This window comes from Schistocerca serialis, chromosome 4 (genome assembly GCF_023864345.2).
Source record: "Schistocerca serialis cubense isolate TAMUIC-IGC-003099 chromosome 4, iqSchSeri2.2, whole genome shotgun sequence".
In the NCBI taxonomy this organism is placed as follows: Eukaryota; Metazoa; Arthropoda; class Insecta; order Orthoptera; family Acrididae; genus Schistocerca; species Schistocerca serialis.
The window spans coordinates 450,834,162-450,859,490 of NC_064641.1; the positions used below are offsets into that span (position 1 = coordinate 450,834,162).

Genomic DNA, 25,329 nt, shown 5'->3' on the forward strand with positions numbered 1-25,329 from the left:
GAAGGTGCCGTAACGATGTACGATACGTGAATGCCATCCTCCGTCTGATAGTGCAACCATATTGGGGGCATATTGAAGAGGTATTCGTCTTCATCGACGACAATACGCGCCCCCATCGTGCACGTCTTGTGAATGACTTCCTTCAGGATAACGACATCACTCGACTAGAGTGGCCAGCATGTTCTCCAGACATGAACCCTATCGAACATGCTTGGGATAGATTAAAAAGAGCTGTTTATGGACGACGTGATCCACCAACCAATCTGAGGGATCCACGCCGAATCGCCGTTGAGGAGTGGGACAATTGGATCGACAGTGCCTTGATGAACTTATGGATAGTATGCCACGACGAATACAGGCACGCATTAATGCAAGAGGACGTGCTACTGGTTATTAGAGGAACCGGTGTGTACAGGAATCTTGACCATCACCTCTGAAGGTCTCGCTGTATGGTGGTACAACATGCAATGGGTGGTTTTCATGAGCAATAAAAAAGGCGGAAATGATGTTTATGTTAACCTCTATTCCAATTTTTTGGACAGGTTCCGGAACTCTCGATGTTTGTAGTTTCTCTCAACGTTCCTTAATAGATCGCCTATCCCGTCGAGTCCAACAATATTTTGCTGCCTGCAGACAGTATGGCGAGAGATCAGAGGGCATCACTGTCATTTCACTGATTCTTCTCGGGCTTCTTAGTACTCTTCTGGCCAATTCCTTCACTCTCCTTTTACTGGGCCAAGCGGATGTAGAGCTGTCGGGCTTCAATCTGGTTCGCTAGGGTCGCCTACAGGCCTTAATCGTCTGTGCTGTGAAGTGTGTTGGCTATAGTTACACTTTACTGTTTGTGAGACAGAACCAGCTATAAGTTAATGTATCAAAGTCCTCTTTTATTCTGTTATGGCAAACAATTTTGCTTCTTGCTTGGATTATTAAAAAGAACTGCTTGTATCGTACACTTCATTAATTCTTAGTATCGAATAATTCATTCATTATAAAGCCGCTTGAGTTACATCTCAGGCTTTTACTGAACTGACAGGCCAGAGAAAGCAGGTGTAGTGCCGAGACCCCACACGTGCCTCCGCTTTTATGCAGGTCGCTAAGTAGTGGGTGTGTGTTGCAGTGAGACACTCGATGATAAAGGCGGTGTTCCACATGAAGAGGCACACGGGCTACTTCATCCTGCAGGTGTACGTCCCATGCGGCCTCATCGTCTCCTGCTCCTGGGTCAGCTTCTGGATAGACCCGTCCGCCGTCCCAGCACGCATACAGCTAGGTAAGTGCTGCCTGCCGTGAGAAAAGTAGTCTCGCCACTGCCGTACGTCCAGCTTGTCGTCTGACTAGTCGCCATTTTCCAAGGACGTCTGCCACGTAAACTGCACGTAATAAATAATTACAGCTTCCAGGAGCAAACAAAGTGCAAAGCGTTTCACTAATGCTCGTGGTATTGTGCAGGAACTAGTACCGGAAAGGAAGGTTTCGATCACTACATACGCTCTGGCTCATTCCTCAGACTCAACCAGGTGGCGCACCGGTTTTATACATCCTTGCAGAGAAGTCTGCGAAAATTTTTGCTTCAATGAGCACTTCACACTGTTGTTCCAGCAGCATCTGCTCACACAACTGTGCACAAGCTCGAGCTGCAACCTTGAAATTTCTCCTGCGTCTCGTTCTGGGTTGTTATGTGGCAACACGTATTCGCGGCCAGAATGTATGCACTCTTAGCAATGACCCCCCCCCCCCCCCCAAGAATTTCCGCTATGTATTGCTCCACAGGTTTACTTAGAAAGGCTTGCTAAAGGTTCCGGATTAATCCTCAGTCTTGCTGCGTTATTACACCACTATAAGTAATGTTGATCAACGTAAGTTAGATTCGCGGGACTGGGTAGACATTATCGCTGCTGTCATGTCAGTAATAAATACGTTTTAGCAATCACAGACGTTCGCAAGAATTTTTGCAAGATGGGCCAAGATTCAAAACATGCCAGTTTTGTTGTAATGATTGAGTGAGTGTGAAAATGTGTCGTGCCTCCAAATGTAAACTCGTCAAGAATTACACAATATTTATTATGTCTCCAAGGATTCATAGTTAATTACTAAGTCTTTTTGAGGTGGATTACTTTCGTACCTAAATGGTAAGCTATTTGAATCGCATATTCAAAGTAAATTTTTTACGTTATTAATACGAATATGAGAGCTACCCCTTTGATTCAACGACACGAAAAATCGACCCTATATGAAGAAAGCCGGAGTATCCAACAAGCTGCGATATAAAGCTAGAAAATATTCGCAAAAATAAGTTACTCCTTTTCCATAATGTTACGTTGGCGTTGAAAATTAAGACTGAGTAAAAAAATCTTGATGGATATCAGCAAAAATACCAGATACTCCTCGAAGTGGCGAAACACAGAATAAACTTCAGAAAAAATAGCTCTGAGCACTATGGGACAACTTCTGAGGTCATCAGTCCCCTAGAACTTAGAAGTACTTAAACCTAATTAACCTAAGGACATCACACACATCCATGCCCGAGGCAGGATTCGAACCTCCGACTGTAGCGGTCGCGCGGTTCCAGACTGTAGCGCCTAGAACCACTCGGCCACTTCGTCCGGCCAAAACTTCAGAAAAGGCTTATGCAACTTTGATGTCATCTATAACACTTTATTTGCTTATAAAACTTCTCGTCTGTTCAAGGTAATGGATTTACTGCATTACTTTCATGACTATTTTTAGTGTCGACTGGCATAACTGAAGTTTAACCGAGAGCCAATATACGAATCGATTAACTTCGAAGACTTCACAAAACCACCCTCAAATTGGTCAGAAGAATGAACTGAGGTAATCCTTGTATCTCGACTTCGTCACACTACTGCACTTTCAGGCCAACAGGAATGCAGAATTCGTAGCTCTGTGACTCGTATGTTGCACCCTTGGAGGTCCTAATCCTGGACATCACATTTTTTTCCTCCTTGTAATTTTCTACTTCGTTCTTCTAGCGCACAAAATGGTATTTGCTTTTTTTTCAATTGATATGTTTGGAATTAAGCAAAACTGTACTGTTCTACAGTATAACATGTCTCTGTTGTTCCGAATGTAGAATAGCTCTGTCGCATAAAAGTGAATGTATAATCTGAAAGTTACCATGGATTTTCTTTTTCCACATGTAAACAGTAAACTGTTGCTGTAATTCCATTGCACATTACGGAGAGGAGGTGTCCTTACCTAAGCGTTGTGTTGAAACCTGGGTGTTGCAGTGCACCATTTACAGGTACAGGTAATGTGGTCAATTATCATAATAAAAGCAGTATGAGAAGGGATTAAAAATTGCTCGACATTTTGATAGAAGGCTCCTGCCCACCGAGCACCTGCTTGTCCACTAAATCACGACATTCTTCCAGAGCACTGAAAAATGGCTAAGCCGAACTACACGCCCACGGACAGAAACTTACTTTCAAATTTCACTATGCTTCTATTCCAATCGAATAACTTTACCGATCACCCTCACTCACACCTGATTTCGTAATCGCAACAACTTCACCCCTCAGTGTCCATGATCCTCCACCCCCAACAGCTGGCAAACGGCTCTCGGTCTCAGACCAACACCTCCACCGTATAGGGCACAAAATTTGTCTCCTACAGTCTGCAGGGCACTATCATTGGCCAACGCCTGCTCACGCTAATAGAACTGCTCTGGCTGGCGCTGATTTACGTCAGGACTTTTCAAAATTCCAAGAGGTGCCGAAAAACAACTGCCATCGTGGAATGTTACAAGCCCTTAAGCCAGCACAGAAGGCCCCAAACGCAACCAGTTTAGAAGGACCACGGAAAGCCTCATCCATCCTAACCAGTGTAACGGTGTGAGCCGAAGGCAAGGGCTCGTTGCCGTGAGAAAGGCACTTGCCGTAATATGCTCGCACACCGTTATGCCCGGCGTCAACCTAGGCACTGAAGTCCGCCTGTCTAGTGACCACTGAGTTACCAAATCCAGGGATGTTTTGGCATGAATATGTGACATTTGCGGCTCCTACATCACAAGAAATCTACTGTTATACCTATAAATAATGGTCATTTGGCCAGGCTGCACATCGGATCGACGTGTCGAACTGGTGTCCGCTGTAGTACGGTCTTCCCAGAGACTCGCTCCACCCCATTGAGCCACTGGACGTTCACCAGCGCCAGATGCCAGCAGTCAGACACAGGTTCAACGTTTGTACCCCAGGTCCGTCTGTGGCTTCACAGTAGGCCAGCCACCAGCCAGCCTCGCCTGCTGCCCTGTGCCAACTCATTCCACAGCTGAGCTAGCATCGCTGGCAGCTTCATACATCGCAAGGTCTCCTCGTTGCCACGCTGAGCTAGACATAGGAAGAGCTGAGTCATCACTACACATTACGCATAACGTCCATGACGCCATCCACCCGTTTTACGTAGGCACAAGTCACTAGTATACAATGTTGGGAAGTAAGTAAAGATTTCTGCTATCAACGAGCCAGATTTGACTCAACCCAACACGCCAACTTGCAGCATAGAACAATCGCACCCATTACACCAGGCTGCCAGGCTGGCTGTCAGTAGCTACATCTTATAACATTTGGAGTTGCACTCTACCAAAACTATTGTTCAACAGTTTGCTACGCTATATAAATGACCTAGTAACTGGTAGAGTTATCGGTAGTACTGGTAGCTTTGGTAGGCAAAGAAACGTAAATAGATGTGTAAAACAGAAACTGGGAGCCGACGACTTCTCCTTTTTTTTGCACGTAATTAGAACCGCAAATAATTCAGTGTTAGTTCATTGCATATTTGATATCCTTACAGAATATAAATTGCATCTTATAAGTAATAAAAATTAATTCATCGTGTAATTTCTGCGCTGTTATGTAAACCAGAGCAGTTACTTTTGATGCAAGTACAGTTTAAACGCACAGACGTAAATGTATATATGCATAATTATTTTTGTTATCCTATACTCAATATAATATTCTTCATCATGATCCATGGCTAGAGTTTCCTATTGTTATTGATAAACCGAAAGTTGTTTATGAATAACAGAAACATTTTTTATAAAAGTTCGATGAAATATTAAAGCGATGTTTGATATATTTTTGTTTTGCAGCTTCTTTTTATTTTACATTTTTGTTGCGGACATTGCTTTTTCTAGTGATAAATACGCATTGTTTTCTTTGTGTTTGCTACAATGTCCCTCAGTTTCACGTTACAAATCAACAATTTTCAAATTAAATCTGAATTAAACACTGACAATTTCAATTTTGCTGTAAATACTGTTTGTCCTTAAGTAACCGACAGAAGGATAACTGTCTATAGCAAAAATGTTCTGTGGGTTACCCGGCTCTTTATATATCCTCACTCAGTTTGCAGATAGTTCACAGCTTCCGGTTTTTAGGAGAATCTAGTAAGACACTGGTCGCATATACAAAGAACGCGATCGTCGTGGGGTACCACGTGATTGGTGTGCAACACACGTAATGTACAGGTAACGTGGATATGACCTTAACTGACTAAAGCTACTTGTCAAACTACCATAGTCTACGCTTACGTAAGGTATTCCACAGTAGTAAACGGTAGCTTTACATCTCTCACAACGTTACAATGGAGCTGCAGCGCATTGACTGACCAATTCAGATATTGTTGCTCAACATCGGTACTGCAACTGGCGATTGCACCCTGTGCATGATGGAGATGTTACTACTGAAATACTTTTTTCTCATGAAAGATGGGGGTTGTATTGGGAAACGTGAACGCGCAGAACAGTCGATGTTGGAGTACTCAGTTTTCTCAGCAGTTACGTCAAGAACCATTTTATGATTTGAAAACAAGAGATTTGTGATCGATTAGTATTTGTGAGTTATTGGACCAATCTATTTCCTCCAAGCACCATTTTAATAGGCATATGAAAAATATATGCCAAACTTTCTACAAAGAACTAACAACTCAAGAAAACATCTACTGTCGTTTAATGCATGACAGTGCAAGAGCATACAATATTACGAAGGTACTTTCTGTCATAGACACACTGGTGGTGGTGCTCTTGTACTTCCGTTACTTGGTTTTAGTTTGCGCACATTTCAGTGAGAGTAAACGGTACTGAACAGCAGCTGAAGTGTTAATGAGGCAATGGTATTCTTTGACGTCTTTCCAAGGCCTCTACTATCCCGGCCAGTCTTTTCTCCACTAAAACTGAAATGCCAACTGATTTCTGATGTCTGAAGAACGGGCTGGAGCGTATGCAGAGATCGCAGCCTGCCTCCCTGATATTCGTTCCCTTGCAACGCCCAACACAGCATTATGTCGTACGCTAAACACTGCTCTACAGGCAACTATTTGCTTGTTTCCTCCGCTTTGTGTTGTGTTTCTGTAATCCGTTCTGCAGTTCATTAAATTCTGGCGCAGTCCAATGGTAGTACTAAAAAAAGATACTGAGCAAGTCCTAAAAGCTCCTTTTTTTTGCCAAAAGCACACATGGTGTTCCATACAGTTCCTCTTTATATCACTGCACTTTTTCCAAGTAGTAGCTTCCATACTTGAAGTATGATTTCGAAATGTTTGTGAAATACCGCTCTATGGTTACCATAACCTCAAAATGTGTTCCAACCACGAAATCCTTTAGATGTGTCGATTTACTGAAAGTTACAGGGGATCAGATTTGACGAATATGGTATAGGTTTGAACATTTCTTTCTTAAAATCCTCTTTCTGGCATGCCTAAAACAACTTTATGACCAAGTGGAACGTCGTAGAAAAGCAACCGGGCCTTTTCGTCGCCTAGTTGGTTCAGTGGATATTTCTCAGTAATCCCGAGGTACTGTGTTCACCTTTAAAAATTAAAACATTGGGCATACCTTCACCGGCAGTTGTAACAGACTACCACCTTTTTTTGGTGCAGGGTCGTCAGCTTCTAGGCACTGCCTTGGTCGCTATTTTATTTCTGTCGTGAGCGGGCGGACTCACGTGTGATTCACAGCAACAAATAGGTGTAAAAATCAGCACCGAACAGTGTAGAGGAATTAGATTCCGCATTTGCATGTGGCCACGATTTAACAAAAGCAACATCGATATCGCACGAAGCTTTCTTACAGTTAATTTCTAACGCCAAATGTGCTGTACTCTTTCTTCTGATATTCCTGTGGTGTAAGCTAATACGTATGACTTCAGTAGCTGGTCGTCCAATTCAGTATGGTGCACTTTCTCAATTATTTCATCTGCGTTTGCAGTTTGGGACGCTCTTCACTCCGATCATTTTAAAGTAAGACACTTTTGAATTTAATCATCTACTTCCTAAGTGTTCAAAATAGGAAGCAGACTCCTTATAAACTCTGACCACCCTACGATGAATTTGCGTTGGTGAGAAACCGTCAAAAAAAAATGATGAGGTAAGGTATCCCAATTCGTCCTTTCCAACGAAACACACCCAACATGACTACTTTAGTAAGCTGCATATAAAAAAGTAAGCCACAGATGAAGTTGACAGTACTTTTACAATAGCATTAAAATTGTACCAACACTACAGAAACAATATTTCGTTGTTATCAATCCGGATTCTATGCTAAGATTGGAAATAATAATATTTCGGAATCTATGATAAATTAGAAACAGAATTAATCAATAACATAACGTAAGTCACTAGCTGAATGTCTTTTGTACTGATTCTTCACCCATTTTAAAATACATTGCTTATCCCTGTGTTACGTGGTTTAAGTAATGTGACACAGATGTGTGAGATCTACTAAACGATTTTGTCAATTTCTGAATACCCTCTAGGGGCCTTCGCACGCCTTCGACTCGCCAATGTCCACTTCCTCCTATCGAAGCCCGACTGCAGTTCACTTACATGACTACGTATCCTCTTTACGCGCGTCCGACAGCCGGACTCGTCTCCAGAGCACTGAACAGTTCAACGTACCGCCGCTCTTCCAGTGGCCCATAGCGTCACCATGCAATAATAACAGAATATGAGTGGTTTACCTGCCTTCGTATATCCCTTTACAAAGGAATGATGTTACTTTTATATCTCTGTTTGCTTAACACTTGGTCGATGGTTTATTGTCTTTTATGAATCATTTTATATGGTTTAATAAGGTCTAATGAATACTTGCTCTTCAAGTGCCGCAGGATTTATTACAGTCAGTACGTACACTAACGCTCCCACTTTGTATATAGGCGTGTTTCAGTGCCCTTCATGTCATCAGTTTGGTGGGTGACTTTTCTCGAACGTTCTATGTTCGATGTGAAATTTGTCAGTTAAATGTTTCCTACTCATCTCACTATCATATATTTTTAGACATCTCACTATGCTTTATTGATGCTGTTGCAAAGGTATGTTGTGGCTCTTAAGCTTAACTGTTTTACATCTGTTTTAACAAACTTGTTTTACTTCTGGTGTTCAATCTTTACACATTTGTTTCTAACATACTTGCATTATATACGTATTTTTTGCTAATCCTTTATAGGACACACTACTGTTCAATTCTTATTTTGACATTGGGTTACCAACGGTCTGAGCATATTTCACTTTTGAAGACGACAGTATAAACTGTTGAAACCGGTAAAATGAACCCAATAGACTTTTATCTTTGTGGATCTACTAAATGGATCGATAAAATACCACTAGTTGCAAATGTCAGAGCAGCACGTTTTGTAGAGGAGATTGTGCAGAAAGAAACAAAGCTGTATGAGAGGAAACATTCAGACTGAGGAAGTACTTAAACATCATAATTTTAGCATGCTGCATCCTTGCAAACTACCGTTTGTTAAAAAAAAATACTCAGAGATTATTCTTCGACAGAGCTACATTTCGGTCAGTCTAATGCGTTAGCCACATTTATTGCGTCAGATTACTATATTGTTGCGTCAAATTAATGAAACACTTCTTTGCATCAATGAATGAAGGTCTTAAGCGCAGTTGATATAACTTGCATCTCTGAATATCATGTGACCGCTGATATAGTTTCGCGGTATGATTTCTGTATACCAGAAATGGAGAAAAGAGAAGTCGCCACATTAGTCAGGAATGGTCAACATTTAACAACGTAGAAAATGATAAACGTTGCTTACGTTAACATCTGGAAGCATGTGCGACAGAAGTAGAATTTCAGAACAAATCCTATATGGTTGGAAGTTTATAGTGAGCACCTCTGGAAGTTTTAATCTGTTTATAAACTTCCTGGAAGCCCTACTCGCCTATTTATCACTAAAAACAAAAGAAACAGAGGTTACTGGTAGTTTTAATACTGATTCCGTAATTACTCTACCAGTAAAAATTTACTGCAGTCACTAATATTATCATTTAACATAATTCCTACTGCAAACCTTCGAACTAGAGTAGTTAATTGTTCCGAAACAACAACTAATGAAGAGAGTTATATTGCAGACCATGACATGCTTTTTCTTATGACAAATTTCAATACTTATCATGAAAGAAAATCTACTAAGTAAGAAGTAAGGAGAGTAGTCAATGAGCAAAAAATTGAATGTTTTTCTAAATTACTGAAAGAGGTGCATCGGACTGACGTTTTCAGTCCTCATGACATTAGTGGAAAGAACAACACCTTATTTGAAAATCATTGTCTCCAAAGAGTAATTAAGATTAGATCAAATTCTCCAAAGTGCCATGTGTTACTAAAGGAATGTAGTAATCTTGTAGGACAACAGGAGACTGTATCTACCATTTAGAAACATCTCTTATCTTGATTTTCTAGTTCAGTTCAATGTAAACTGTAAAATGTTCAAGAAATAACACGTATCTAGAAGGAAAGAATTACTACATCAAGCAGCAAAATAAAGTCATTGTGGGATATAGTATGGGAGAACACTGGGAAAGCCAGAGATTAGGGGGAGAACATTGTTTTAATAGTAAATGATACAATGATAACATATGCGTGCCGTGTTGCAATTTTTTTAACATCATCTTGTTTCTGTTCTTGGGTACAATAAGTGGAGTCATGAAATACCTGAGACGAAGCACCACAAGTAACGTCTTAACATGAATGTTACTCTCACTACAACAGAAAAACTCATGAAACCATCAAAAACAATAGAAAATAGTGGTAATGATATAATGTCAACAATGTTAAATAAAAATATACTTCTGAGTTTAGGAAAGTATTAAGTTATTTGTGTAACAAGTCATTCATCGCTGGAACGTTTCCCAATTACGTAAAGTATGCTGATGTTAAGCCTGTGCATAAGAAATGCAATAAGGAAACATCATCATGCATTCACGCAAGTTCACTTTTGACAGCACTCTGAAAAATTTTAGAACAGCTAATGTATAAGCGACTTCTCAGCATTGGACTTAAAATAATACATTGTCAGCGTCACAGTGCGGATTTTAATTTCTACATACTCTGAGTAAAATTAGACAATAAATTACAGGCTATGGATGTGTTCTGTGATCTGTCAAAGGCATCTGACTGTGCAAATCACAATATCGTTTTAAATAAATTAGAATTCTATGGTGTAGCAGGAAATGCTGCCAAATGGTTCAAACAGTATCTCTCTGACAGGAAACAAAGGGGTGTCAATAACAGGAGACCCTGTATTAAGCTATCAGCCATCTTCCAGCTGGAAACAAATTATAAATGGTGTCCTGGTACGTCTTTCTTAGGGCCCTTGCTTCTTCGTATATGTGTTAATGACCTTCCAACAGTTAACATTAGCAGATGATAAGGTTGTTTCGTTTAAAGATGAAACAAATATTGCAATGAATATCAAATGAAATGTAGCTGTAGAAAATAGCCATCACTTTGTCTCTGATCTCAAGAAAGCACACTGTATGGAGTTGAGACTTGGTAAGACGTTTGCACCGAGCATATACGTCAAATATCGTGACAAGAGAATGGAAGATGTTGACAGCGTTAAATTTTGCTATTATAACTTGATAACAAGTTCTGTTGGAACGAACATATCACTGGTATTCCGAAACACCCAAATAATCTCCATTTGGAATGCGAATATTGTCAGACATGGCGAAATAAAAATGAAATTTACATGTTTGATACATGTTTAGTGTTAACATTTAAATAAAAGTATGTTTCAGATATTTTATTTGTACTATATCCTTGAAGGCCATTTCACTTCCGATATTAGAAGGAATATCAGCTTTTTTTAAAAAAAATGTTTTTTTAAGATTCTCCACATTCTTTCTTGTGGATCTCCTCACTATGGTGCTATGAAACGAAGACTGTGTGTATCTATAGAACTAACAGAAACATTATACTGGATGTTTATAAATAAGTTATGTAAAGGGAACCTTTAATTGTGAAAAGGGCAAATAACTTACAGAAATGTTTGATAGACCACTTAATGCTTTATGTCTTCAAGTTTTGTTCCTGCCTAGCACTGTTAGTTCCTGACGTCCTCGCTAGACGGCATACGCGATTAAGTTATTCCTACAGTCATAACCTAGTCGTATAACGGTGCAGAGCTTGTTCATGGTTTCATGAATCGAAATCCGCTACCACAGTTCAGAGACAGTTCAGGACTAAATACCACGAGCCACCAGAAACAAACTGTTATTAACTGGTACAAACATATCAACAAAACTGGCTGTGTATCACATAGGATGCCAGATCAATGTCGGAAAGCAGTCTCTGACGCAACAATGGAACAAGTTCAGCAGTCTTACACTTGTAGTCCAGGTAAAATCGACGACATGTCAGCTTAGAACTGAATATGCCTAGTATTACAATTACAACAGGATACGGGCACAGAATTTGGTTTTCAGCAAGATGGCTCGTCACCACATTATCATCGTGGAGTTATCGCGTATTTCCGTAGGAATGTGCCGACTTGGATTGGACTTGGTGGAAGAATATCCTGGCCACCACAATCACATGATTTAAATCTCAATGCACTTGGGTGCATGTGGTTACGTTAAAGACAGAGTTTTCATTCCTTTGCTTCCGGGAAATGTCGAACGGATAACACAAGCAGTTGCTACCAGTCATAGATTTTCTTCATAGGATTTGGCAGAAGACTGATTACAGGTGAGACATTTCTCCTATTGCAACTGTAAATATAACAATTAAAGGTTACTATTGTATAACTAATTTATAAACACCCCTTAAATTGTTATGAGCAGTCTCAGTAATTTAAGGCTGGAGGTCACAAACAATGGTCGCCGTGTTTTACGAGAAGCATGCACACACTGCTGCTGTCACGTTATGTCCTGCAGGCGTGACGTCAGTGCTGTCGCTGACGACGATGGGCATGGGAGCGCGCGCCCAGATGCCGCCCGTGTCGTACGCGACTGCGCTGGACTGGTACATCATCCTCTGCTTCCTCACCGTCTTCTCCGTGGTCGGCGAGTTTGCGCTGATACACTACCGCGAGAGGGTCGCCACCAGCATCCGGAAGGCGCTGCAGGAGCGTGCCGACAAGGTAACTACCTTCCTCCCATTAGGCTAGATAAAAAAAGGGTCAATAGCGCTTAAAGTCAGCACACCGGCCCGGCCAAAACGTTGACCACCCCTATGTGACATCACGCTAATACAGTGCAACAGCGACTCCAGTCTTGATAATGCACTCAGTTCGGTGATGACGAGAGTCGACAATTTCCTTCAGGTATGATATACCCAGTCGAAGCTACTCATCAATGATTAGATCTTGAAGAGCAGTGGTTCTCAACATTACTTACACCATTAGCCCTGAGTGGAATAAGATATTAACTAGTAGCCCCCCCCCCCCCCCAACACTACCACCAACATCAAAACTACCGCATATGTAAGCTTTAAAACGGAAAAGAATTTTATTTTGATTACCCATATTTTTAAAATGACGAAAGATAAGTGATATTCAGTTTTTGAAGGTTTTTGTAAAAAAAATCATAAATTGATGAGTCAAAGAAACAATTGGTACTGTTTGTTTCTAACAACCTTTATTTATAGAACGATGAAGCAATTATTAGTCCATCACGAATGCTCCCTACAGCTCCCCAGAAAAGAAATTTATCTGTAGTTGTTGCAAAACATGCTACTCTTCACAAATTCCATCTCCAGCGACACTTGATTCACTCACAGCGTGCACCCACATTTAAAATCAACCAAGACAAAATGTGAGCACTATATTTACTATTTGTAAATCACTTGGTTACTGGAAGCCTTACTTCTGAACTGGCAGAAATTGGAAGACCGTAGACTGTCAGTGCTTTGAGTCACTAATAATAATAATAATAATAATAATAATAATGTGTAGGCGCTATGGAAATGCAGTAGTAGTCTGCATACAGGGTAGTCAGAAACATTCTGAAAACCTTGCAAGGGTATTGTACCGGAGGTTGTGCTAAGAAAAAAATTTTTCTTGAAAGTTCGATACGTTGCGCCGTTTACGAGTTATTTAGGACTGAAATTAGCCACTCAGGTCACTGTGAGAGCAAATTCAAGCAGCATGCCAGATACAATTAGTGCAAGTTGTTCTCGTAGCGTATATGACAGTTCACGATACTGCTCAGCCTTTGGCTCGGGGTCTATCCTTAATACCGCTCCATATCCAATTTAAGTATGCTCTCTTGTTGTTTTAGCAAGTCAAATGGAGAACACATTTGGCGAGATTATCTCTGGCAGGCCGCTTGAGTTTGCGTGCGCAACAGGCTGATGGCTAACTTCAGTGCGAAATAACTCGGAATCGGCGTAGCCTATAGAACATTTTTTTCTTAAGCTTTACTCATCAGCACAACCTGACCTGCAACACCCTTAGAAACTATTCAGACCGTTTTTGACCACTCTACATAGTTACTGTTGTGTTGTGCTGTCAATTACACTACTGGCCATTAAAATTGCTACACTAAGAAGAAATGCACATGATAAACGCGTATTCATTGGACAAATATATTATACTAGAACTGACATGTGATTACAAAAAAATGGTTCAAATGGCTCTGAGCACTATGGGACTTAACATCTGTGGTCATCAGTCCCCCAGAACTTAGAACTACTTAAACCTAACTAACCTAAGGACGTCACAAACATCCATGCCCGAGGCAGGATTAGAAACTGCCACCGTAGCGGTCACGCGGTTCCAGACTGAAGCGCTTAGAACCGCACGGCCACACCGGCCGGCGACATGTGATTACATTTTCACGCAATTTGGGTGCATAGATCCTGAGAAATCAGTACACAGAACAACCACCTCTGGCCATAATAACGGCCTTGATACGCCTGGGCATTGAGTTGAACACAGCTTGGATGGCGGGTACAGGTACAGCTGCCCATGCAGCTTCAACACGATACCACAGTTCATCAAGAGTAGTGACTGGCGTATAGTGACCAGCCAGCTGCTCGGCCATCATTGACCAGACTTTTCAATTGGTGAGAGATCTGGAGAATGTGCTGGCCAGGGCAGCAGTCGAACATTTTCTGTATCCAGAAAGGCCCGTACAGGACCTGCAACATGCGGTCGTGAATTATCCTGCTGAAATGTAGGGATCCGCAGAGTCGAATGAAGGGTGGAGCCACGGGTCGTAATACATCTGAAATGTAACGTCCACTGTTCAAAGTGCCGTCAATGCGAACAAGAGGTGACCGAGACGTGTAACCACTGGCACCCCATACCATCACGCCAAGTGATACGCCAGTATGGCGATTACAAATACACGCTGCCAATGTGCGTTCACCACGATGTCGCCAAACACGGATGCGACCATCATGATGCTGTAAACAGAACCTGGATTCATCCGAAAAAATGACTTTTTGCCATTCGTGCACCCAGGTTCGTCATTCAGTACACCATCACAGGCCGAGCTGATAGTCCACGCTGCTGCAAACGTCGTCGAACTGTTCGTGCAGATGGTTGTTATCTTGCAAACGTCCCCATCTGTTGACTCAGGGATCGAGACGTGGCTGCACGATCCGCTACAGCCATGCGGATAAGATGCCTCTCATGTCGACTGCTAGTGATACGAGGACGTTGGGATCCAGCACGGCGTTCCGTATTACCCTCGTGAACCCACCGATTCCATATTCTGCTAACAGTCATTGGATCTCGACCAACGCGAGCAGCAATGTCGCGATACGATAAACCGAAATCGCGATAGGCTACAATCCGACCTTTATCAAAGTCGTAAACGTGATGGTACGCATTTCTCCTCCTTACAACGTTTCACCAGGCAACGCTGGTCAACTACTGTTTATGTATGAGAAATCGGTTGGAAACTTTTCTCATGTCAGCACGTTGTGTGAATGATCTGGAAAGCTAATCATTTGCATATCACAGCAACTGCTTCCTGTCGGTTAAATTTCGCGTCTGTAGCACGTCATCTTCGTGGTGTAGCAATTTTAATGGCCAGTAGTGTAGTTCGTTTAGCTGTTGCGAAGTGAATAATGAAGAAATTTGTGATCCTTTGCGGTAACTCATTTTATGAGATATTTAAACGTATGTGACGTAAATGTCCCGATTTTGGTGTCATAGATGCATGTTACAAATTTTAAAGTGTGTGTCTGGTGGGTGAACTATGTGAGGAAGATGTTTATAAAATCACAATCTGTAATCTCTACCACCCTGTATCACGCTTTACGCTAGTACTTGAAAACAAAGTAATTACTGGTAATTCACGTAATCAGTATTATAATTTTACGAAATAGTGATAATCGTAATGCTTTGATCAACTGTTCCGTCGGTTCTTGGTACATTATTTTTTACATTATAAATGAAAGACACACAACACTGGTTATTTTTTGCACAAACCAGTTTTCGGTTGTTACAGATTCACCAGCTGTGCTGAAGTAGAATTTTGTTGAATGAAAAGTTTTAAACTAGTGCATCTACAGAGTATCTCCATTTCCAGAGATAAAAAATCCTTGATCTCAGATTAACATTTTCATCTCTGGAAATGGAGTTACTCTGTAGATGCACTAGTTTGAAATCTTTGAACCAGCAAAATTTCACTGCACCACTCTTTTATCTCTGCATCTGATGATGGCGTAAAAACCCAAAACCGTTTCGTATAACAAATAATAAATATTGTAGAATAATACACCGGTGTTGTGTATGTTTAACTTATAATAATAATAGTAATGATCTTTTAAAAATAGTTTAGTTTAATGACCGAAAGACAGTCGAACACTTTTGTTTTTACGACTCAGAAAATTTCGTTTTACCATCAGGGGATGACTACCACCAGGATGGGAAGCACTGCCGTAGAACTGCTACATTGCGAACATGTCGCTAGCTATGTTTCACCTGATGTTACAAATAGTCTGGAATATTTTTATGGGATTAAAATCGGCTAATTTAGTAAGCAGTGGAGATGCGACAGTGTGCCTGACTGTTCGTCAGACCGGGAACGTGCTACAGCGCACGGTTATTGTCATCTTGGAAGACGACAGTGTCTGCGATATACCCAGCATGAAGATGTAGAAGCAACGGCAGCACTTAGTCACCTTGTATGTTGAAGTAAACATTCTGGCTCACATCCACGGTACCTGAGTAAATAATCATATGTAATGGTACGAAAACACCAGTAACGTATCACAAAGGCATGTTCGACCATAACCACACCTTTCCACACACATGTGGGCTAAACACCACAGTGCACCGTCGGTACAGTCGACGACTTGCATTTTTTTGGGAAGAGGTAAAGTGCGAACTGGTCCGACCACACTTCACATCTACAGTCAGCCACTGTCAAAAGTCCTGCTTCTGATCTGTTAGGCCCATTGAAGCCGTGTGGCTTTACGTGTCAGTATGATTACCTGACTCGAAATGCCTACTGAATGCAGTTCCCATTGCAGTGTTTGCCCAGGAACTGCTTGAGCTGTATCTGAGTTTACTAACAGCAGAGACTGCTGTAGGGTTTGAAATCGAATGTCACTGACAAGACTTGACGCTCATCATCGGTACCTGGCGTTTCTTCTGGCGCTCAGGTATGTAGCCATACAGACATTTACATACAATTTATAACCTTTAGCTGGTTTGCATACGTTGGCTACAACATTTATGTGAAGGTAGATGGAGAGGTGCAAGTAGTTACAACGAAGAACCATAATTAGACAGAGTATTGGGTCATGCCATTTAAAATAAAGGAAGAAAAATGAAAGAAAAAAAGGAAGAGGAAAAAGATAATACCGTAATTTAAAGAACCCATCTCATAACTAGATAACTAACAGATTTACAGTACTGGTAGAAATACTGCCAGTCTACACTGCTTGAAAAATTATAATGAAGCATCCAGAAGGTGGTAAGGAAACGAAATGAAACTTCGCAGATTGTGATAGTATGTGATGTCACTTCAGTGATTACAAAATCGAGTCAAATTCAAATGAACTTGGCGGTACTGGCCGTCTTATCAGTATGACGTTGCATCCCTTCTGGCCTGGATGGATACATTGATTCGGCTGAGGAGGGTGTCATAAGGCCGTTGTACGCCGTCTTGAGGCGAGGTCTCCCACAATTGTTGTAACTAGTTCTTGCTATCCTGGATATTGGCGCTGGGGCGGGGTTTACGTCCAACACATGATCTTTCAGGGACAGATCTGGGGATCTCGCTGGACACGGGAGTATCTTAACACCACGCAGAGAGTTCACAGAGACACGTGCCATGGGTGGACGAGCGTTGTCCTGTTGAAAGATGGAACCACGATACTGTCTCACGAGAGGTAATATGTTGTCATGGCACAGGATGTCTATAAAACACAGTTATATCGTCAGAGCTCCGTCAATTACTACCAGTCACTATCCGAAATCACAAACGATGGCTCCCCATACCACGACACCGGGGATAATATCGCCGTGCTTCTCCAAAACGTTGTAAGAATGGGACTTCTCCCTAGATCTACTCGCCAGCGATGATCGTTCGCTGTACTGCAGGACTACCATTAATCGCCGAGCACAATGTGACGTCATTCATCAGTAGTCCATGCTTCCCGGTCATTGCACCACTACTGACGCAGTATTCTGTGTTGTGGTGTTAACGGTAGCCTACGTAATGGATGGTAATTCCCTGGTCTGGGTGCATCTCATCTCCGACCACTGCTGCGGGATGGCACAGAATGTTTCAGTGTTCTCGGATGGCAGGCACAGCTGAGCTGGGTTACGATATGCTTGGTGCACAATACGGCAATTGCCACTTGTGGTGATCCGACATGGTCGACCGGAATCCCCAGTACGAGTATGCGTATCCTGACGTTCCCGTACGGTCCAGCACCGAGCCCTGTCACATCCGAAGACCCCACGAATCTGCATATTGCACGATTCGAGTAGCCGGCCAAATGGAGACCGATAATGAAGCCACATTCAAAGTCTGACAGCTGCTGCTAAAGCTGTCTCATACTAGTGCATACCTTCATAGTAATCACTCAACATCTAACGGTATTCATGCTCCTTATGTACATTAACAGGCCTTCTAACACTAAGCATGAACAACACTAATGCAATCCAGTGGTCGTTCTACCTGTTACGGGGAACTACAACTCTAATTTTATACATATCCGCCGGTCGTTTGTATGTATGAGAACTTACACTGACATTCGACCATGTCTTTTCTGTGCTTCACTTGTTTTTGTCAAGCAGTGTACATGCTGCATAGGTCCTAGGTGACTCAGTTACAGTTAACTCCATTAATTCGTGAAATTAACAGGCAATTTAATATTTACATGTTTCTTCTATCTCATTTTGACAGTGAATGCAAATATGTATATTACGTGTTTAATATTTCTGCGCATCATCCTTGTATGCCAACGGCCTTGCCGCAGTGGTAACAGATGTTCCCGTCAGATCGCCGAAGTTGAGCGCTGTCGAGCTGGGCTAGCACTTGGATGGGTGACCATCAGGTCTGCCGAGCGCTGTTGGCAACCGGGGTGCACTCAGCCCTTGTGAGGCGAACTGAGGAGCTACTTGATTGAGAAGTAGCGGCTCCGGTCTCGGAAACTGACATACGGCCGGGATAGCGGTGTGCTGACCACATGCCCATCCATATCGGCATCCAGCGACGCCTATGGGCTGAGGATTGAGGATGACATGGCGGCACGTCAGTACCGTTGGGCCTTCATGGCCGGTTCGGGAGGAGTTTAGTTTATCATCGTTGTATACCCTGCAGTCTGTTGTCGTCGAGGCGTCAGCACAGATGTTGGAAGGGAACATTTTTAACGTCGCCAGACGACGAATTAGTGTTGCAGATTGTTGTCTTCGATTGCCACATCCAAAGAAGAAGTGGTTCGCATCCTTCATGATTCCATATTCATAAAGCGGTGACCCAACAGTATGAATGCGGTGTAGATGCTGTCAGGAGTACGCACGATTCAAGATCAATCGTGCTGTAGTGGATACAAACGGCTCTTTGTTTGATAAGGTTTGCATGGTACTACTGCTAATATTGAGATACTGGCATAATGTCAGCGTCTTGATTTCAGAATTCTGCCCATTCTTTATTCCATTCATTTCCTGTCAGTCATCTATCTCTTTGTAGAAAGTCGTTTGCCTTGACTTTAGTATGTGTTTCTACTTATTGCAAAGAATTGCAACTCTGATCTTTTACATACCCGCTGTGGCGTGTACTCGCACTTGTACAAAGTTACATTGACATCTGACCACGTCTTGTTTTGCCAGACTATCTGCAATTTCGTTTCGTTCTATCCTACAGAAAGCCTTGATCCAATACGTTTTGACTTTTTGATTGTTATGAATTTCTCCCAATACGTCTACCTTTCTGTGTGCTGCGGGTAACTCATTTTTCTGGCATCGCTGTTCTTTGGTAAGGCAGTGGTTGATTTGGAATCAGATCGATTTTTTTTCCTTTCGGTAATATACTGCGTAGAAAGAGAGCGTCCACGATTGTGATTAGTTCGATCGTCGTGACTGTGTTGCCCTTTTCTGGTTTAAATCTTCTACCGTTTTTGTTCTATTGTCCTAGCATGTGCTCTTGGCCCCAACTGTGCAAATAACAGTCGCACCTTAGGAACCAGATACAAATTCTTGTATGGCGAAAATATAAGGAGCAGTCAATTGAAAACGAGACAGATGGAAAAAAGTAATTAATCTGTTCGTTATTTCTAAAGTAAGAGCTATAACTGTTAATACTTGTACTCCGCTGTGAGACAAGACAGTCGGTGTCTTCATAGAAAACGTTTGCGGTTGCCAAGCGTGCAAGAAGGAAATCGACGGCCACTCGTCAGGGCACCAGAAATATGGACTTCACAAGGGAGAGATCAGTACTGTGTGGAGAATGAATAAGCTTTTCCGATCAAATCATCTGTAGCTTAATCGGAACAATCTTGGCAACACGTGGGCGGGCATTATCCTACAACAGAATGATACCGTCCGTCAAAATTCTTGGGCGTTTAGACTTGATGGCGCCCTTCAGTTTTTGCAACTGGTCCACGTACTGCTATCCATTATTCCAGAAGGTCAATGAGAAGCGGGCCCTTAGATTTAAAGTGAAAGGTCATCGTGACTTTCCCTATGGTGACGTGCAAGGCTTTGGAATTTTTCGGTTGGAGTGAATTCGTGCTTCCATTGTTTGCTCTTATGCTTCTTCTCCGGTTCAAACTGATGACACCATAATGAGATTTCCACTCTGCAGCGGAGTCTGCGCTAATATGAAACTTCCTGGCAGATTAAAACTGTGTGCCCGACCGAGACTCGAACTCGGGACCTTTGCCTTTCGCGGGCAAGTGCTCTACCAACTGAGCTACCCAAGCACGACTCATGCCCCGTCCTCAACAGCTTTACTTCTGCCAGTACCTTGTCTCCTACCTTCCAAACTTAAGAGAAGCTCTCCTGCGGACCTTGCAGAACTAGCACTCCTCCTCGTTTGATGACACCATGTTTCATCTCCTGCGACAATAGGGGACAGCAAATGATATTCTTCGTCATGATACCATTCCAGGTGCTGCAGTGCTGTCGATTTTCTATTCAGCTTCTGCTCCTCTGCCAGACTGTGGGGAAGCGACAGTGCGCAGATTTTCCGGAACTTCAGATGCTCTGTTATGATGAGAAGAGCCATACCCAGCATGAACCGAATGTCTTCCACCTTCCGCAAACGGTGTTTTCTCACGGCAACATCCTCCGCAGCAATGGCAGAAGGAGGACAGAAAGAAGGTTGGCAACGGTTGTAATAACATCCGTCTTTCTTATTGCAGATCTAAAATCTAGATCTGCAATAAAAAAGCCAGATGGTATTACGACCAAGGCTGAGCTTCTTTCTGTCCTGGATTACATCACGGTCGTGAGGCAATGTCATTGCCACGGAATCGAACATAATGACACAACGAATAACGACGAGATGGGCCTGTCCTGGCCGACTGCTGTCTTTCGCGACACACCACCGTCTCTAAATCGTTTGTTCCACGCAACCACACGCGCATGTGTCATACCGTCCGCCATACACAGCAGATATTAGGGCATGAATTTCACTTCACTCCTTCGCAATCAGAAAGCGCACTAAACCCCGCTGTTCCTCTTTCATCTTTCTTTATAATGAAGTCAGACACACAAACGACTCTTGACGCCATTTAGAGTTCGTCTAACAGACAAACGGCTCAGCGGTGAAAATTCACATGTTACTTCCTGATTCCCAGTAGAAGACACTTCTGTACATATCCATCGGCGCTACCAATGTCCGCGTCGTGCTTTTTACACTGAGGCGCCAAAGAAACTGGTATAGGCATGGGTATTCAAATACAGAGATATGTAAACAGGCAGAATACGACGCTGGGTCGGCAACGCCTATGTAAGACAATCGAGTATCTGGCGCAGTTGTTACATCGTTTACTGCTTCTACAATGGCAGGTTATCAAGATTTAAGTGAGTTTGAACGTGGTGTTATAGTCGGCACACGAGCGATGGGTCACAGCATCTCCGAGGTAGCGATGAAGTGGGGATTTACCTGTACGACCATTTCACGAGTTCACCGTGAATATCAGGAACCCGGTAAAACATTAAATCTCCGACATCGCTGAAGCCGAAAAAAGATCCTGCAAGAACGAGACCATCGACGGCTGAAGAGAACGGTTCAACGGGACGGAAGTGCAACCCATCCGCAAATCGTCGCAGATTTAAGTGCTGGGCCACCAACAAGTGTCAGCGTGCGAACCAGTCAACGAAATATCATCCATATCGCCTTTCGGAGCCGAAGGCCCACTCGTGCACCCTTGACGACTGCACCACACAAAGCTTTATGCCTCGCCAGGATCCGTCAACACCGATATTGGACGATTGATGACTGGAATATGTTGTCTGTTCGGGCGAATCCCATTTCAAATTGTATCGAGCGGATGGACGTGTACGGGTATGGAGACAACCTCATGAATCCACGGACCCTGCGTGTCAGCAGGGGACGGTTCAAGCTGTTGGAGGCTCTGGTGGGGCATGTGCAGTTGTGCAGTTGGAATGATATGGGACCCCTGATACGTCTAGATACGACTCTGACAAGTGACACGTACGTAAGCATCCTGTCTGATCACCTGTATCCATTCATGTCCATTGTTCATTCCGACAGACTTCGACAATTCCAGCAGGACGATGCGACACCCCTCATGTCCAGAATTGCTACAAAGTGGCTCGAGGAACACCCTTCTGAGTTTAAACACTTCAGCTGTCCACCAAACTCCGCAGGCATGAACATTATTGAGCGTATCTGGGATCCCTTGGAACATGCTGTTCGGATGAGATCCACCCCCTCGTACTCTTATGGATTTATGGTATGGACAGCCCTGCAGGATTCATGTTGTCAGTTCCCTCCAACACTACTTCAGACATTAGTCGAGTACCTGCCACGTCGTGTTGCGGCACTTCTGTGTGCTCGCGGGGCCCTACACGATATTAGGGAGGTGTACCAGTTTCTTTAGCTCTTCAGCCTCGTTTCCATTTGACTGCCCCTTGTATTCGTCGGTGCTAAGATTAACTTAACGTGCATCTCTAAGACCGATTTGCTAAAGTGTTGTTCATGGCTTGGATGTTTTGTTGAGGACTTAGGTTTTCTCATGTCATTCATAGTATCCATACATGACTACATAATGGGGTCAAGATTTCCTTCATCCAAAATGTTTCCTTCAGAGACCAAAGTCTTCCATCGGTTTGTCCCGAGGAAACAGCACAAGTTTTATAAGAAATTTTTCACTACTGAGGGTACCATCAGACCTCTTAATCACGAATTATTACGAGTATCAGGTATGTTGTCGATGGCCCTGTGGTGAGTACCTGGAAAGTGGTTTTTCATGCGACGGACCCTAATTTCCGAGAAAGTCGATGGTTCAAAGCACTATGGGACTTAACATCTTAGGTCATCAGTCCCCTAGACTTGTTGTTGTTGTGGTCTTCAGTCCTGAGACTGGTTTGATGCAGCTCTCCATGCTACTCTATCCTGTGCAAGCTTCTTCATCTCCCAGTACCTACTACAACCTACATCCTTCTGAATCTGCTTAGTGTATTCATCTCTTGGTCTCCCTCTACAATTTTTACCCTCCACACTGCCCTCCAATGCTAAATTGGTGATCCCTTGATGCCTCAGAACATGTCCTACCAACCGATCCCTTCTTCTGGTCAAGTTATGCCACAAACTTCTCTTCTCCCCAATCCTATTCAATACTTCCTCATTAGTTATGTGATCTACCCATCTAGTCTTCAGCATTCTTCTGTAGCACCACATTTCAAAAGCTTCTATTCTCTTCTTGTCCAAACTATTTATCGTCCATGTTTCACTTCCATACATGGCTACACTCCATACAAATACTTTCAGAAATGACTTCCTGACACTTAAATCTATATTCGATGTTAACAAATTTCTCTTCTTCAGAAACGCTTTCCTTGCCATTGCCAGTCTACATTTTATATCCTCTCTACTTCGTCCATCATCAGTTATTTTGCTCCCCAAATAGCAAAACTCCTTTACTACTTTAAGTGTCTCATTTCCTAATCTAATACCCTCAGCATCACCCGATTTAACTCGACTACATTCCATTATCCTCGTTTTGCTTTTGTTGATGTTCATCTTATATCCTCCCTTCAAGACACCATCCATTCCGTTCAACTGCTCTTCCAAGTCCTTTGCTGTCTCTGACAGAATTACAATGTCATCGGCGAACCTCAAAGTTTTTATTTCTTCTCCATGGATTGTAATACCTACTCCGAATTTTTCTTTTGTTTCCTTTACTGCTTGCTCAATATAGAGATTGAATAACATCGGGGAGAGGCTACAACCCTGTCTCACTCCCTTCCCAACCACTGCTTCCCTTTCATGTCCTTCAACTCTTATAACTGCCATCTGGTTTCTGTAAAAGTTGTAAATAGCCTTTCGCTCCCTGTATTTTACCCCTGCCACTTTTAGAATTTGAAAGAGAGTATTCCAGTCAACATTGTCAAAAGCTTTCTCTAAGTCTACAAATGCTAGAAACGTAGGTTTGCCTTCCCTTAATCTTTCTTCTAAGATAAGTCGTAAGGTCAGTATTGCCTCACGTGTTCCAGTATTTCTACGGAATCCAAACTGATCTTCCCCTAGGTCGGCTTCTACTAGTTTTTCCATTCGTCTGTAAAGAATTCGTGTTAGTACTTTGCAGCTGTGGCTTATTAAACTGATTGTTCGGTAATTTTCACATCTGTCAACACCTGCTTTCTTTGGGATTGGAATTATTATATTCTTCTTGAAGTCTGAGGGTATTTCGCCTGTTCCATACATCTTGCTCACCAGATGGTAGAGTTTTGTCAGGACTGGCTCTCCCAAGGCCGTCAGTAGTTCCAATGGAATGTTGTCTGCTCTGGGGGCCTTGTTTCGACTCAGGTCCTTCAGTGCTCTGTCAAACTCTTCACGCAGTATCGTATCTCCCATTTCATCTTCATCCACATCCTCTTCCATTTCCATAATATTGTCCTCAAGTGCATCGCCCTTGTATAGACCCTCTATATACTCCTTCCACCTTTCTGCTTTCCCTTCTTTGCTTAGAACTGGGTTTCCATCTGAGCTCTTGATGTTCATACATGTGGTTCTCTTATCTCCAAATGTCTCTTTAATTTTCCTGTAGGCAGTATCTATCTTACCCCTAGTGAGATAAGCCTCTACATCCTTACATTTTTCCTCTAGCCATCCCTGCTTAGCCATTTTGCACTTCCTGTCGATCTCATTTTTGAGACGTTTGTATTCCTTTTTGCCTGCTTCATTTACTGCATTTTTATATTTTCTCCTTTCATCAATTAAATTCAATATTTCTTCTGTTACCCAAGGATTTCTACTAACCCTCTTCTTTTTACCTACTTGATTGTCTGCTGCCTTCACTACTTCATCCCTCAAAGCTACCCATTCTTCTTCTACTGTATTTCTTTCCCCCATTCCTTTCAATTGTTCCCTTATGCTCTCTCTGAAACTCTGTACAAGCTCTGGTTCTTTCAGTTTATC

The 25,329-nt window shown here is 42.5% G+C and overlaps 1 protein-coding gene across 1 annotated transcript in view; it reads left to right on the forward strand.

Annotated features, from left to right (window-relative positions):
• The window catches only part of LOC126475090 (uncharacterized), a 182,668-nt gene that overhangs the window by 141,202 nt on the left and 16,137 nt on the right, over positions 1-25,329 (forward strand). The window contains exons 6-7 of the mRNA XM_050102661.1: positions 1,121-1,273; positions 12,187-12,392. Coding sequence (XP_049958618.1) covers positions 1,121-1,273; positions 12,187-12,392 — 359 coding nt within the window. The remainder of the gene's footprint in view (positions 1-1,120; positions 1,274-12,186; positions 12,393-25,329) is intronic.